This window comes from Pungitius pungitius, chromosome 4 (genome assembly GCF_949316345.1).
Source record: "Pungitius pungitius chromosome 4, fPunPun2.1, whole genome shotgun sequence".
Lineage (NCBI taxonomy): Eukaryota > Metazoa > Chordata > Actinopteri > Perciformes > Gasterosteidae > Pungitius > Pungitius pungitius.
This window is the reverse complement of record NC_084903.1, coordinates 8,265,989-8,280,819: the sequence shown is the minus strand read 5'-3', so window position 1 is coordinate 8,280,819 and position 14,831 is coordinate 8,265,989. Positions and strand designations below refer to the sequence as shown.

Sequence of the window (14,831 nt, the reverse complement as noted above, 5' to 3'; positions counted from 1 at the left end):
CAATGAAGGCTGCAGTGCAAACAACACGTCGGATTCCCCCACAAACCAAGAGACGGACTCGAGGTCACGCCACTGTCCTCTACAGAGCTCGTAAAGAGGTGAGACGCAGTAACGTGCATGACCATGTGGTGTTTGAAACTCTACATCACGTTGTGTTTCGTGGGAGGGTTTTGAATCCTACAGAAGGCCTAAAAAAGAAGATCCACTCTTTTCAAGTGTGCTGTGTAGGTTGATGTGAGTAAGATCATGAAAAGCGAGGGATAAACTCAATTTTTTTTGTTGGTTTTTTTAATCTCTTCTGCAGGCCAGTCCGGCTTCATTGAGGACCCCGGACTTCCTGGACAGTCGGCTCACTTTTCCCAAACCAGTCCTGCTCAGACTGGTTAGCTCGGAGGCCTCGCGGCTGTCCAAAACCAACCGGCTGAAAGTGATCACTCGGCAGGAGATCAGTGCTGCTGTTGCGCTTGTGCAACAGAGGATTCATGCAAGAGCTGCTGGATAAAGAGTTTGCGGGGAAATGTTATTTTTAGCAGCTTTTATTTATTAAAGAATTTTATTTTGTATTCTGTTGCCTATTTATTTGAGAAGTGTTTATGTGATTGTGTCAAGTTGTTAGTAAAACTGTATTATGTATCTACCCCAAGCAGTAAGTTACTGGTGATCATTCATGGAATATTGTTGTATAATTTGGTTTGGTTGATTATTGAGATTTTGAAGGCATTTTTGGCTCATAGTTGAGCCTGAGGGACACATTTTATTAAATATTCCTTAAGTAGATGGTGCACATTAATCGCTACTTCTCCAAACCCTGCATTCTCTCTAATGGCCATCAGAGGGTGACTCTGGTTTCCTAATATGTCTGATCTCTGGTCCACGACCTGGATGGATCATCTCTTTATTTAATGCATTTAGGAAACACGGGTTTATGGTCTAGTATTAAAATATATATTTTTGATACACAAACCTTTAGTATGGTCACATGAGTGTAAACTGGACGATTAAAACTTCCTTAATCCTGGTGACATATGTGAGGCTTCCCATTGGCTGTTGGCCCAGCAGCATTTGAATGGTTTGCTGAAGCGATTACCAAAAAGTGTTTTGCGGATTTATTGCTTTAGTTCCCCATAAATACTGAACATGCCTCGAACCTAGAACTTCCATCGTGGACATAAACTGGAAATGAAAGTACACAGGCGGCTCACAGGCGGCTCACAGGCGGCTCGCAGCTAGCGGTGCTGACACGTGGTGTAACAGTGTGTTTACCGTAGGAGGAAGGGGGGGGCACCGTATGTGTGCACGAGCCACAGAAACGACCTGGAAAATGAGTAATGGTAAAAATGACTGAAGCATTTCCAGCGTGTGGCTATTTTCAGGGGGAACAGCTGACTGGCTGCCCCGTTCTGTGATGAGAGCTGCGGGGCTTTAAAGCCTCCGCCTCTCCGCTCCCTCCTCCAGCAGCAGCAGCACCTCCGACCGCTATCATCTTCTCACCCGGGATGTGGACGACATTTAGCGAAGCATCGCCTTCTCAGCCTTGATGCTGGTCTTTTTGTGTGTGTGTGTGTGCATCAGCAGCATTGCGCGGATAAGAACTTCAGGTAGGAACAAAAACACACTGGTTTACTGATTTGAAGGAGGTGATTTAAATATGATGCGTGATGTGCATCATCGTTTTTGATTCTCACGTCTGCGTTATTACGTATTACTTGGTGATGTTTTTTTTTAATGTTGTGTATACCCCCCCCCCCCCCCCCCAGCAATACTGGATGAAGGGTTTGTAATAAGGAACCCCACTTCTCCCATTGAATGTGATTGGTGATGACATATCGGTATTACTTTTTAGGTCTCATGGCAACATACGCACGCCACCAGCCAGATGTGAACCAGCTCTGGGAGAACGACTGATGTGATCCCCCCATCGTTGGACATCATGGGATGTGGCACCTCCGTTGCTACGGAGACACAAGGGAAACGAGTGGAGACCGGTAAGGATGCCCGGAAGGTGGCTGTCATTGTTGTTCATGACCGACACACTTTTTCCTTTCCTGTGTTAGATCTAAGTTATTTATTAGATAAGTTATTTCTAACCTTGACGGTGAGGCTTTTAGGATGAATGATGAAGAGGTAACTCAGGTAACTCATGTGAAACTCATGTGTTGTGTGCTAACAGACTTTTAATGGCTTTTGTTTTTTGGAATTTACAAACCACTTTTGAAGCCTTGATGCGGTCTGACCTGCACAATATAATCTGTTTGCAGCTTCTCAATTTTACAGGTTTGCCAATCGATCATGACAATAATCTTTCGTTGCAGTCCTCTTTTTGTTTATGTATCGTTCGTCCAGCCTGTGAAGCATTACGTAACATTGTTTCATTTGTGCTGTTTGCATAGTGTATTATCTGCAGTCGCCATGGCAGTAGTGTTCTGGTTCAGTTTTACGCATCTCAATGTCACATCATGCAGAATTAATCTGATGGTAATTTTTGTGGCAGTACATTTCCCTCAGACTCAGTCACACACACACACACACACTCAGAGTGAGCAGCTGTTTGACAGATGGTGCTTTGCTTTCTTCATAGTCTGCTGTCTCTCTTTAATGAGTGCTGTTTCCCCTGAAAGCTCTTTTAATTTGCTCAGCTTTCCAGTCCCGCTGCTGCTCATGACCTCCCCCGTGTCTTGTTATCACTCTTCCCGTGTGCATGCATGTGTTTTCTCTTGCGCTTGATTTTAGTCAATAACTTGCTTCTTTTGCTGAATTGCAGTTTTTTCTTTCCATAGATGACACAATTAAGAGTCCCAGCCCGGCTCTGAGTAAGTCCCTGCTCATCTCTAAAGACCAGTCCGTGTCATACATGACGTGTACATTGGTGCGTGTGTGTGTCTGTGTATATATGTGAGCATTTTTACATTTCGCTCTTAGTTTGTCACTTTGTGCTGTCCTCCATAAGGATGCTAAATAAGAGTTTCACACTGTGTATGTATATCCATACTCCAGATATAAAGGAAATGTGCCGCTTTGTGTTTTTGTCGTAGCTATGAAGGCAGCTGTTTTGATCCAGCGATGGTACCGGCGCTACATGGCCCGTCTAGAGATGAGGCGCAGGTACACCTGGAACATCTTCCAGTCCATTGAATATGCTGGAGAACAGGACCAGCTACAGGTGACTCTCAGAATAGGGACTCCTTCCTGGCTAAAAAACACCTGAAAGCTCATTTACAAAAGCAGAAGCAAACTTTAACTTTTTTTTTTTTTTTTTTTTTTGTCTTCAGCTCTCAGGTTTCTTTAGTTTCATGCTCGACAACTTCACTCAGCTGAATGGAAATGGACCAGGTCAGGAGCCAAAAGACTGCAAAATATTTGATGGCCTTATCTTATCCATCTCTGACTTAATTCATATGGATAGTGGAGGTGAAAAAACAGTTTCTAACAGGGCTCACATGGATATGAAGGCAGGACAACTCTATAATATTTAGCACTGTGCATATCAACCATGAGTTGGTTTTTACAGATTTACATAAACTGCTCTGGTTTCATTTGATGATGTTGCGCTATTATGTGAAATTGTATGATCAAATACAAAGGGGTCCAGATGATGCTTCATGCCAATACAAATGGTGAGGGACAAAATTTGATTACAATATTGTTTTGTTAGTCATGCCTTTGGTCGACATTAGAGGACGCATTGCGTATAACCTGTTGCTTAGCAACTACTGTGAACGTGGAGGCCAATGTGTTGGTTTGTTGCACAGACACAGCTGTGGCTTAAGTGTCTATTGACCATCTCATCCAACCAAAAGGCCCGATGCTCCGTTGACAAGTCATCCCTTATCACCCAACATCTACACTACTACATCCTGCGCGTGGGCTTTACATTGAGTCAACATAAATTATGCAAAAGTGCTCGACTCTTCTTGTCTGTATTTATTTTGTGCTGCTACTGTGTTTGAGTGTGTGGCAGAATAGACGATATTCAAAGAGACATAAATGGGGTAAATGGACAAAAGAGAAATAGGCCTGCAGGTAGGTGACTGCTCATGCTGTGTTTGTTTGCATAAATTAGAGGTTTATTAGCATATTGAAGGGGTCTTTTAATACAGCAGTGAGGTCACAAAGAGGAGGATGATGTGTTGTGTAATGCTGTTAAGGACGGGGAACATTAAAATGTCTACGGGTGGAGATTTTACTTCAGAAAGACCATTCAATTACGGTGGTGGAAGAAGCACTTTGCTATTTTAACTGAAAATAAATATCTGTTGTGCAGAATGGCCTCTTTCAGAAGAATGTATTTTATGTTATTGGAGAATTGATACATGTGTACATCGCTTTAATGTTGCAGCTAATCAAGGAGGTCCTTATCTTAATGACTTTACATACTGCTGGGTAGCTTAAGATGTTCTCTCGGGCGATCAATTAACCTATTAAGCTATTTTTTGTATAACTCCTAAATGTGTAGAGTGAGTTATCCAATAAATGTAAAGAAATCACCATGTAAAAAAAGTAAATATTGTCCTTTTGAAATGTTGTAGTTTAAACGTTTTTGAGGACCAAGTCATCATTGGATGAAATAATTCAGTTTTGGGGCGAAACCAGCAAAATGCACAGAGGACACTACACGCCATTTCTTCATTGTGTACCACGTTCCAACGCCATCAGTGGGAATGAGCTCAGGACGGTACGTTCACAGCTGCTCCCTCTGTGCTTTTCAGACTTGATCTCGCAGCTGCTGGAGCCGGTGGTGGACCCCTGGTTAGACCGAGAAATCTGTTACAACTTAATCCCTGTTCCAGAATCGTACACGGGGCCCCGGCTCTCGTTTCCTCTCTCTGTCTCCGATACCAACGCTCTCCTCGGTGCGTTTAAGGACCAACAGGTACAATTGTACGGGTGTTCGTCATTTACTCGCTTTGCAATGTCTTGGTCCAGATGTTTTGGCTCTTTTATGCTGCTCACTGCTTCCTTTCATCCATCCAGATTCTACACGCCAGATATGTTCTGCAGCTTCTGTACGAGACCAAAAAGCTCCTCAAACAGATGCCGAACATTGTCCACTTGTCGACGTCCTACACCACTGAGATCACCATATGTGGTGGGTGACGCTGACCTTGTTCATTGGAGATTCAAAGTGATTTGTCTTGTCGTTTTTGCATTCTGACGCCGCTGCTTGTGCACCTGCCCCACAGCACGCCAGCGTGGGCAGCTAAATACATGAATGGCCTGCTTAAATGATTGCTGCTGTCAGTAAATGCGTTATGAATACAGTTGACGCTATCTTAATGGCGGCGTTTCGAAGGTCTTTTTTTTTATTTGCACACTGATCAGGCACTTGACTCTTCTTTGGCGGCTTGCCTGCAGATTGGCATCTAATTAAACTCAAGAACACGGCGGTTGAGTTGTTTTCCTTCCGATGAGGAATATCACAGATATCCTCTGTGAATTACAGGGATCAGTGATAAGATTCCCATTTCTGCACTGCTGTGAATTTCCTATTTTTGTGGCAGGTGATCTACACGGGAGGCTTGACGACTTACTTCTCATTTTTTATAAGGTACTGTAAGGCTATTTTCTTCTACTGTACAACCCATTTCTTTTTGATCCCTGACTACTTGGACTACTGCAGGAAAACATTATTTTATGCAGATGCATCTGATTTTATGTACTGTATATACAGATTCAAACTTGCGAGCATGCACGAAAGTTGACTCCTCAATCAAACATAGCAGTAAGCGTGCAGTCAATACTTAACAAAGATGTTACTTTGGCTACTCTTCAGAATGGCCTTCCCTCGGCGGAGACCCCATATGTGTTCAACGGGGACTTTGTGGACCGTGGGAAAAAGTCCATCGAAGTGGTCTGCCTCCTCTTCGCCTACCTGCTGCTTTACCCCGACTACATGCACCTGAACCGAGGAAACCATGAAGACCACATAATGAACCTCAGGTTGTTTGGACAAACGCAAGAAATGAAAGAAAACAAGCACAAACACAAGTGTAGTAAAAGTAGGATATGTTTTTGAATTGTTTCAGGTATGGGTTCACAAAGGAAGTCATGCAGAAATACAAGGTGCAGTGATGTCCAGGCAAAAGGCTTTATTCCGACTCCATTATGAATTGGAGTGAACCCTTAACAATTAACTCAGTTCACACTGCAGTTTTTGGCATCGGATTAATACACTTGATTAATTCCTTTGTCACTGCGCAGTCTCATGGCCGGGAGATCCTGCAGCTGTTTCAGGACGTTTTCAGCCTCCTGCCCGTCGCAACGGTCATCGACGGAAAGATCCTGATCGTTCACGGTGGAATATCTGACCAAACCGACCTGGACTTCCTCAGCACCATAGAGAGGCACAAGGTCAGTGGGAACAAGAAGGCGTCTTCACTAATTTAACGAAAAAAGCGGCCACACATCTCACAGGTTGGAAGAGCGAAGGCTTTGTTCACATCCGGCAGGCCGCTTGCAAACCTTCAGTGATCCACTTTACATACGTTTTTTTCCCCATCTTTATTCTTTTACGTCATGGGCCAAGGGAAATGCTCGTTCTCCAGTCACACAACATCAACTAATCATGGATTTCTTCATTAAGTTGGATTGTGTTCAGTATCATGTGCCATGATTTCAATATCTCTCTCTCTGTTGAGCTCTTAAGGTACTTTTAAGATTAGAACCGCACTAATCAGAATTCACCATCTATGCAGATGTTTTCCCTATTACAAAAACAAGGAATATATAAAATAACTTGTAAAAGAGAATATATATATATATGTATGTGTATGTATGTGTATGTATATGTAATGACAGTCTAGATAGTGGAATGGTGCAGTTGAGGTGCCGTCTGACTGATTAATTGTTCATCAGAGAGACGGCCTGAGGGAAGAAGCTGCTCTTGAGTGTGGTGGTTCTGGTGTGCAGGGCTCTGTAGCGCCTACCAGAGGGGAGAAGTCTGAACAGGGCGTGAAGGATATGAATCGTAATATGGTGGCTACGTAATTGAACGTAACCTTCATATAGAGCCAACATACCTCTGTTTGACCTGCAACTTTAATTACCTCTTGTCTTTATTTATTTCTGCCTTCAGGTGAAATCGGCCCTGAGGTTTCCCAGACGCAGTTTGGAGCAGCTGGACATCGGCCATTCCTGCAAAAGAATGCGATCGGGGGCTGGCTCTCGTCCTGGCAGCCACAGCAAGAACAAGAGAACGCCCAACCAGGGGTCCGCCAGCCGCTCCCAGCTGGGTTACAAAGGGCACAAGGAGAGGCCTTCCTTAATGTGACAGACCCTCTCTCCACCTGTCCCCTTGTTTTTTTTTGTAGAAGAAGGCACTGCAGGACTAGCAGACAAGACAGCGCAGCCTCCACTTCTTCCTCCTCCTCCTCCTCCTCATCGTCCTCCTCTTCGTTCTGCTCTCCTCGAACACCGTCGTGCCTCTCGCCTCGTCCGTGCCCGTCTTCTCCCAGCATGCCTTACGCTCTCAACGCCCTCCAAGTGCCCTACCTGGACTCTCTGTGCTCCGTTCCCCCTCCTGCGCCTGCACAACACGATCGGGAATGGAAACAGGTCGGGGGAGCGGATCCAGCCCCCCCCTAAGTGCTGCGTGCCCCCTTCAGCCCTTTGAATCTCCTGTCCTCTCTCTCCGGCAGGTGGTGGATATATTGTGGAGCGACCCGAAAACCCAAGAAGGCTGCAGTCCGAACACATTCAGGGGAGGAGGCTGCTACTTCGGCCCGGACGTCACCCGCAGACTGCTGCTGCAGCACGGACTGCAGCTGCTCATCAGGTCCCACGAGTGCAAACAGGAGGGATACGAGCTGTGCCACGGGGGACAGGTGGGCGGGAGGGAGGGAGGGAGGGAGGCGAGGCCTTCGTTCAGATTTCTCCGAAAAAATGTTTTGAGTGCGGATGGCATGTTTTGTCCCCCCCCCCGCAGGTGATCACCATCTTCTCAGCGTCAAACTACTACGAGGAGGGAAGCAACCGCGGCGCGTACATCAAGGTGGGCCGCGAGCTGGTGCCGCGCTTCTACCAGTACCAAGTTAGCCGCGCGACACGCAAACTCACGCTGACACAGAGGTACAACCGGCGCCCGCTGTGTCCTGTGTTCAAATAGTCTTTGCGTGCGTAAGCTGAGTCTGGCGCCTGCTGGTGTGTGTGTGTGTGCGCGTGGGTGTAGAGTACGAGCTGCTGAAGGCTCGGCCCTCAAGGCCTTGAAGGAGAAGCTGTTCACCCATCGCTCTGAGCTGCTGTCGGGCCTCCAGCAGTACGACCTGGACAACACTGGTGAGCTCCTCTCACTCGGTTTGCCTTGCTTGTATGTACCTGGGTGGACTTGTATAGGAGTTAGATGCAAGCGTATCTTTTGTTGTTGTTGTTGTTGTTGTTGCAGGTTGTGTGTCAGTCAGTGAATGGGCTCAGGTGTTTGAGTCCGTACTGAGACTGGACCTGCCCTGGAGGACCCTCCGTCCGCACTTAGCCCGTCTGGCACCAGATGGCAGTGTGGATTATGCGTCCTGCTTTGAGGATATGGAGCCCAGGATTCCTCTGACTCAGGTAAGAGAGCTAAGGGTCATCCTCCTTGGAGCAACCAAGTACAATCACTTAAATACTCTGATCAAAGGGTATCTGTTATATCCAGATTTTCCCCTGTAATGAGATACTTCATGCATTCTTAAAGTGCTTTGTTGTTTAAGGAGAATCTTTCCCTAGTGGCACTGGGACTTTTAGGATCTTAGTAGGCTAAACTCTGTTACAGTTCTTGTTTCCTCGTTTCTTTTTTTTAGGTGACTCCAAACATGGCTGAAACCCTGTTCCGATACAGGACGGATATTGAGATAATATTCAACATTATAGACAAAGACCATTCAGGTGAAAAAAATAAATAAATAAATAAAAATGACAAAGTGTGTCACTAATTGAAAATGTATTTGCTCCGGTTCAGAAGCTGGGTGTACTGAATGAGTGTTGTCATGTTCAGGTCTGATCTCAATCGAGGAGTTTCGCCACACCTGGCGTCTCTTCAGCGCCCACCTGGGGGCCGACATCGACGACGGAGCCATAGACGACCTGGCCCGGAGCATCGATTTCAACAAGGACGGCAGCATAGACTTCACGGAGTTCCTGGAGGCTTTCAGAGTGGTACACAAACTGGACAGCAAGGAGCAGCAGGGCAACGGGAAGCCGGCAGGAGGGAAGGCTTTGTGAGGGGGTGAATCGCAATGGAAAAGATGAGATTGTTTAGGTCTAAGCTAGCAGCGCTTTAAAATGGTTGGTCAGTTTTAGCCACCCTAGTGGTGGATTTAGGGATGGCAATGTCAATGTCCTCTTTTGTTTAAAAATGAAACTACTGGATGGAATGGACTCCGGTTGCCCCTGAGGATAAAATCCTTAAATCTTCGATAAGCAGGCCAAAGATGTCAAATCTTAAATCAGTTTTGCCGCAGACATTTGGTTAATTTACTGTTTTTTCCTCTTGTGCCACGACTTTTTTGAGCCTGTTGCGGGAAACGGCTCCACAAGTGACCATGGATTGCCATGAAATTTGGCAGAAACATCGTAGTGTACAACAGATACAGCAGGAGAGCCAGCGTGATGCAACACTGTCTGTATTACTGTATAACTGTATTACATGTACTGAGGCTTCAGAAAACAGAGACACACTGCAGCTAATGTTGAGACTTTCAGCTACTGTGTGTTCAGATGCTTACCAAGAAGGAATAAAATTGCTTTTGTAAACTTTATTGTTGAATTGAATTGAAGTGTGTGTGTGTGTGTGTGTGTGTGTGTGTGTGTGTGTGTGTGTGTGTGTGTGTGTGTGTGTGTGTGTGTGTGTGTTTTCATGTGTTCATTCCCCTCTTCACTCTGGCATCCGGCCAACTATAATTACCTAAACGTGGAAGGCAATAAAACAGGCCCAGGCAACCTGTCGGTCTGAGTAAATGATGGATTCAGTTTACTGAACAACGTGCAGCACATGCACACAAAGGTAAAAAGACTAAAAGGTGAAGGGTAAGAGACAAATGCAGGGACTCATTTTTTTTCAAGTGAATTTGAACATTTCTGTCTTATAGCTCTTGGATTTTGTCCAATTTCTTTCTTATAGCTGATGCCTGGGAGTTAGTGAAAGCAAAAATAACTCACTGTTAAACAGGTTTAAACCGCCCCCCCCCCCCTCTCCATCTGTCAGAGTGTTTTGCAGCCTCTTGCCCCTCCCTCCTCCCATATGGCCATCCCATAGTAATCCCAGGCCCCATTTCCCTTCCCCTCAATCTCCCAACTCCTGGTAAACGTCCCACTTTCCCTCTCGCAGTACTTTCTGCCCTCCCATCCCATGTCCAGTTCAGATGGGAGTCCTGGCGTCACTGGTCGCTCTGCTCTGCGTGTGGGCCCCTCAAGGTACTTCTCCAAGTTGATTTTCATTCTCTGTCTGTATGAGAGTGATCAAGTGTTTTCAGGCAATCACGGACATTCACCCTGAAACTGTCCGACAGCGAGCGGAGCCGAGGGGTGCGGCGGTTTTAAACACCTGGAGAACGGCCAGACGTTTTTCCGTTACGGCGGACTGCTGGTGATCTTCCGCTGTCGTCCTGGCTACAAGCTCCATGGATACAAGACAAACAGCTGTGTGTCTGAACACTGGTCCCGGGACACCCCAGTCTGTGTCGGTGAGCAGCTTCATTCATGAGCAGATCTTTCTCACTATGCCAACGTGCATCTAGAAAATGGTTCCAACTTCGTGTCTGAAACGTTATTTTTTGGCTTTCATCGTGGTGCGAGTCAGCGAGCTCAGAGGAGTCCGCTACAAAGCAACACGGGGTCCTCGTCAGGGTCATGCTTTTAATCACTTCAAAGGATTCACCTTCCCTTTCAGGCTCCGGCTGCCCCGACCCAGGGCCCCTCAGCCACGGCACGAGCAGCACCAACGAGGACGGCTCCTGGGTCGTGTTTGGCTGCAATGGTGGCTTTCAGCTGCACGGGCCGTCGATGTTGTACTGTAAGGGCCCCACCTGGAACAGCACGAAGCCGGTATGCAAAGGTAAGCATAGAAACACCTTTTAAATGCACTTCTTTGTATCATCTCGATCCTTTCCGCTCTGTACACGCGAGGAGCTGTAACTATGTGTAGTCACGTTTGAAAGGAGCCGTACGAAAACACTTCCATTGCCTCTTTAACCCTTAACCGTCTTCTCTGTTCTCCTTGTCAGAGTCCGACATGATGCGCTCAGTTTCACGTGTCAATGTGCAACCGCCTAACGCACGTCAGAACCTACAGGCGGGCGTAGTTCCGAAAACCCAACAACAATCCCGCTACGACGCCCCCACTGATACCGCTTCCGAAGAAGAAAAGCTCAGATCTGTCTTGTTTTCTCACACGCCGTCCAAGATGCTGGGCAGGGAGCAGATTAAAGTGACCAACCCAGACCTGCACCTGCAACCGAATGTTCAGTTTTCCGATTTTAAAGTCAAAGACGGAGTCCGGACGAATCCTGTTGAGGCTAAACTTCAGGAGGCAAATGAGGCTCAGCAGGGAGAGGAGCCAGGAGGCGGGAGGCATCACACGCAGGCAGGTGAGGAGGCAGAAAAGGTCTCTAAATTAAATCTGTCTGCCACGGCCTCGTCTAACTCACTATCGTCGCCTGCAGCGGATCAGTCGACGTCCTCTCCGCTGTCACTTTCTGCAGCACAAACACCAGCTCTCACCGACACTGAGACGGTCCACCTCACAAGCTCGGCTCTTGCTGTTCCCGGCAGTGACATCGTGCTACGTTTTGGAGAACCTGAGGCCGGTGTGCTTCCTTCTGAAGTAGCAACGGGCTCTTCACAAACGGCAGACGAGGACCAGCCGGCTGAAGCTGGCTTCCGCCATCCTCCTCCGGCTGGGCCTGAAGAGAACCCAGACACTTCTTTCACTTCTACCAGTTCTTCCTCCACTGCGTCACCTCCTTCCTTCCTACCGGCCCCCATTCCGCCCTTCCCTGCCTCAACGTCCTCAAGTCCCAGCTCCACCCAGTCGAATGAGAAGACTCATGTGAGCACTGAGGCAGGATCTCACCAGGACGAACCCTACAGCGCCGCCCTCAAACCGCCTCCGCCGTCTCTGAGACCCGTGTGCATGCGCCCGCAGGCGCCCGCTCACGGGACCTTCTACTTGCATTCTATGGATGATCACGGCACCAGAGAGCACAAGCAGTACATACAGTATGTCTGTTACCCCGGTTACACGCTGGCTGATGGAGACACACACAGCTACTGCCAGCAGGGAGACACCTGGAGCGGAATCCCTCCTGTGTGTCTGGGTAGGTGTTTTGGGTGTAGTCGTCACTGGTCACTATGATGTTTTGCACAATGACTTTTGCAGCTTCACAGGGAAATCTGCAGATTTTTCTCCAGGCCTTCCCCTATCTCTGATTGAGGCTCAGGTGCATTTCTGTCATTCCCTGTAGTGATGCATCCTCACTCTTTGTGTCCAGAGCTAGCACCTTGTTCAGTTAACCACGGAGGCTGCTCCCAGCTGTGCTCGCTCTCGGAACATTACAACCAGAGCACCAGCCGGACCCGGACCCGATCTCGGTGCCACTGCAGGGCCGGATTCACTCTGCAGCATGACGGGCGAACTTGTCGAGGTGAACAAGTTGTCTTTTTTTACTTTCCAAGATTCTTCCTGAATCCTGCGCTGATGCAGCGAGGCTCTACCTGATAACAACACCACCGAGTGCACTGAGGCGTGTTACTGCACAACAGGGAATCTCCTCATGTTTTATGTGTTTGATGTTCCATGGCGCTCGGCCAAGTATACGAGAGAGCCGTGAAATTTACGGCTGCGCAGTCAACTTGTTGCACGTGATTTATTGGCTGCTCGCTGACAACCGGTCATTTAAGGGGGCAACCAGCTGAATTATAGTTTAGCTTCAGCTGAGAAATTCCAATGCAATGAATTCCTGTCAGACAGTTTAAAATAATGGCAATTAATGTTGTTGTTACAGTGACGTAATCCTTTTTTTTTTTATTGTTAATGTTATTTTAAACACAAAACTACACAGATTTGAGTTGGAACTGTGGAACATGTTGAACTAGCTCCCCTTCCCATTCTGTGAGTTGAGCCTCACAGGTGTACATGTCATGTCTTGTTTTATGGTCTTAGTGGCACAAAACAATTTTAAACTCCAGATACCAACCTAAAACACGCGAGTCATTACATCCCAATTCGGTTGTATCCCCGCCATAAACATGAAGATGATTTGCACGTGCAACAAAACTGAAAAAGTGTGATTTCAACATGACACAATTCATGTTACAGAGGTGGAATCGTAGTGCTCGGCGAGGGAAAAGTCATATTTAAATAGACCAGGAGATGGAGACTGAACCGAGGAGCAAAAGAAACATGCACAGAACAAATTAATGTCCAACGGGAAGCTTGAACAGCAAACTCAACAGGCAAGAACAGGGTGACCATGGCAGAGACGATTTTGAGTAGATGTATGGAGACGGGATGCCGCTGGTGAAGCTTTGTGCCTTGGGTACACCTGTCTCCATTTAAGCGACACACACTCGCTGAAGGAGTGGCTTCAGGGTAGCGAAGCACTTACGAGGGCACGGAAGATGTCCAAGGGGTAGATGCAAGAATTCCAGTTAATTTTATTACTCAGTATTGGACATTTTACTTGTAAGAAAAATTGTCAGCACTTGTACGGCACACAATCTTAAAAGGGAATTTACTAAAAGAGAAGCACCGAGCATTGCCAATACGTAAGTCAAGTTTTTTTAACTTTGTCCTTGATTTATTTCTAATAAAATTAGAAAATATTTGTCTCCTGAAAGTGTTTTTTTTCTTATCCAGATATCAACGAGTGTGCTGTTAATCAGGGGCTCGGGCCGTGTGCTGAGCGGTGCCTTAACTCCCCTGGATCCTACAGATGCTCCTGCTCGTACGGTTACATCTTAGCTGGCAACGGGCGCAGTTGCATCGCAGAGTGTCCACCTGGGTACCGGAAGCAACCCGCAGCTGCACTACCTGAGAACTCAACTGCACCGGCTCTCCGGGAGGAGTGCGTCGGTAGGAGGTGACGGCGTAAAAGCGGAGTATGCCCCAAATATTTCTTTAAAATATGATCAACGTATTTCTGTGCGTCCACAGATATAAATGAGTGCCAGGAGGGAACGTGTGAGGGGCAGTGCGTCAACCTCCCCGGCTCCCACCGCTGCATCTGTCCCAGAGGGTACGCACTGCACGGAGATGGCCGACGCTGCAAAGGTCAGTGGGGTCATGCACGCAGTCGAAAAGAGTAAAGAATGCATAAGTGTGTGTTTTGACCCCCCCTCCCCTCCCCCTCGTCTCCATCTCTCTCACTCTCCTCCAGACATTAATGAGTGCAGCCGGAGGAATGGAGGGTGTTCCCACCTGTGTTTGAACCAAAAAGGTGGCTATAAATGTGCCTGCCCAGGCTCCCATCGGCTCTCCCCCTACAGCTGGAAGAAATGTTTACCAAGGGCAACAGCGGCCTCTGCTGGCTGAGCAGTGTGAAGACACACTTTAACACACGTGTTTATTTATATAATGTTGCTGTGGAAGGAACAACAAATAAACTAAAAACTTCTAAAATTGTGGCATTTTTCACCAGCTTTCCACTGGCTAAATGCCCTGTGCATAAATGGACATGCTTCTTCCTACCAGCCTGATCTTCTTTAACCTTTCACTCTGATCAGGACTTCTTCTCCAATCTAGAACCACCTACATTTACAATGATAACAAACAGATTTTCCAATCTAAATTCCTTGGACTATGAGGCTACATTATTGATTTTCCCACCTGGCTAACGTTCTCTACACATCTTTAAAAGTATTGC

At 46.9% G+C, this 14,831-nt stretch overlaps 2 protein-coding genes across 4 annotated transcripts; both read left to right on the top strand.

Annotated features, from left to right (window-relative positions):
• The first annotated feature begins 1,221 nt into the window (after positions 1-1,221).
• ppef1 (protein phosphatase, EF-hand calcium binding domain 1) lies at positions 1,222-9,727 on the top strand. Of its 3 annotated transcripts, XM_037483441.2 has the most exons (20): positions 1,222-1,598; positions 1,844-1,985; positions 2,218-2,274; positions 2,778-2,810; positions 3,033-3,160; positions 3,270-3,330; positions 4,707-4,870; positions 4,972-5,086; positions 5,499-5,545; positions 5,771-5,937; positions 6,024-6,060; positions 6,199-6,348; positions 7,073-7,206; positions 7,308-7,551; positions 7,635-7,820; positions 7,922-8,064; positions 8,165-8,271; positions 8,378-8,541; positions 8,772-8,856; positions 8,966-9,727. In XM_037483441.2, exons 2-20 carry the CDS (start codon positions 1,931-1,933, stop codon positions 9,190-9,192), a joined length of 2,304 nt encoding a protein of 767 aa, XP_037339338.1. In that variant the 5' UTR covers positions 1,222-1,598; positions 1,844-1,930; the 3' UTR covers positions 9,193-9,727. The 3 variants fall into 3 exon arrangements, with proteins under 3 accessions (XP_037339338.1, XP_037339356.1, XP_037339371.1); XM_037483459.2 differs by lacking the exon at positions 2,218-2,274 and having other exon boundaries at positions 1,224-1,598; positions 8,966-9,726; XM_037483474.2 differs by lacking the exon at positions 1,222-1,598 and having other exon boundaries at positions 1,959-1,985; positions 2,259-2,274.
• A 433-nt stretch (positions 9,728-10,160) lies between these two features.
• Positions 10,161-14,665, top strand: si:dkey-163f14.6 (latent-transforming growth factor beta-binding protein 3). The gene is made up of 9 exons (XM_037483572.2): positions 10,161-10,383; positions 10,479-10,652; positions 10,859-11,023; positions 11,193-11,555; positions 11,631-12,284; positions 12,459-12,611; positions 13,826-14,041; positions 14,123-14,239; positions 14,346-14,665. The coding sequence occupies exons 1-9, from the start codon at positions 10,332-10,334 to the stop codon at positions 14,498-14,500; spliced, it is 2,049 nt and encodes a 682-aa protein (XP_037339469.2). The 5' UTR covers positions 10,161-10,331; the 3' UTR covers positions 14,501-14,665.
• Positions 14,666-14,831: the final 166 nt, after the last annotated feature.

Bases quoted from the DNA above. Each gene is read 5' to 3' on its own strand.
- ppef1 (XM_037483441.2), top strand. From the start codon at position 1,931: ATGGGATGTGGCACCTCCGTTGCTACGGAGACACAAGGGAAACGAGTG. The intron at 5,546-5,770 runs GTACTGTAAGGC...GCTACTCTTCAG, and splicing joins TACTTCTCATTTTTTATAAG to AATGGCCTTCCCTCGGCGGA. The intron at 5,938-6,023 runs GTTGTTTGGACA...GAATTGTTTCAG, and splicing joins GACCACATAATGAACCTCAG to GTATGGGTTCACAAAGGAAG.
- si:dkey-163f14.6 (XM_037483572.2), top strand. From the start codon at position 10,332: ATGGGAGTCCTGGCGTCACTGGTCGCTCTGCTCTGCGTGTGGGCCCCT. The intron at 12,285-12,458 runs GTAGGTGTTTTG...CTTTGTGTCCAG, and splicing joins AATCCCTCCTGTGTGTCTGG to AGCTAGCACCTTGTTCAGTT. The intron at 12,612-13,825 runs GTGAACAAGTTG...TTTCTTATCCAG, and splicing joins TGACGGGCGAACTTGTCGAG to ATATCAACGAGTGTGCTGTT.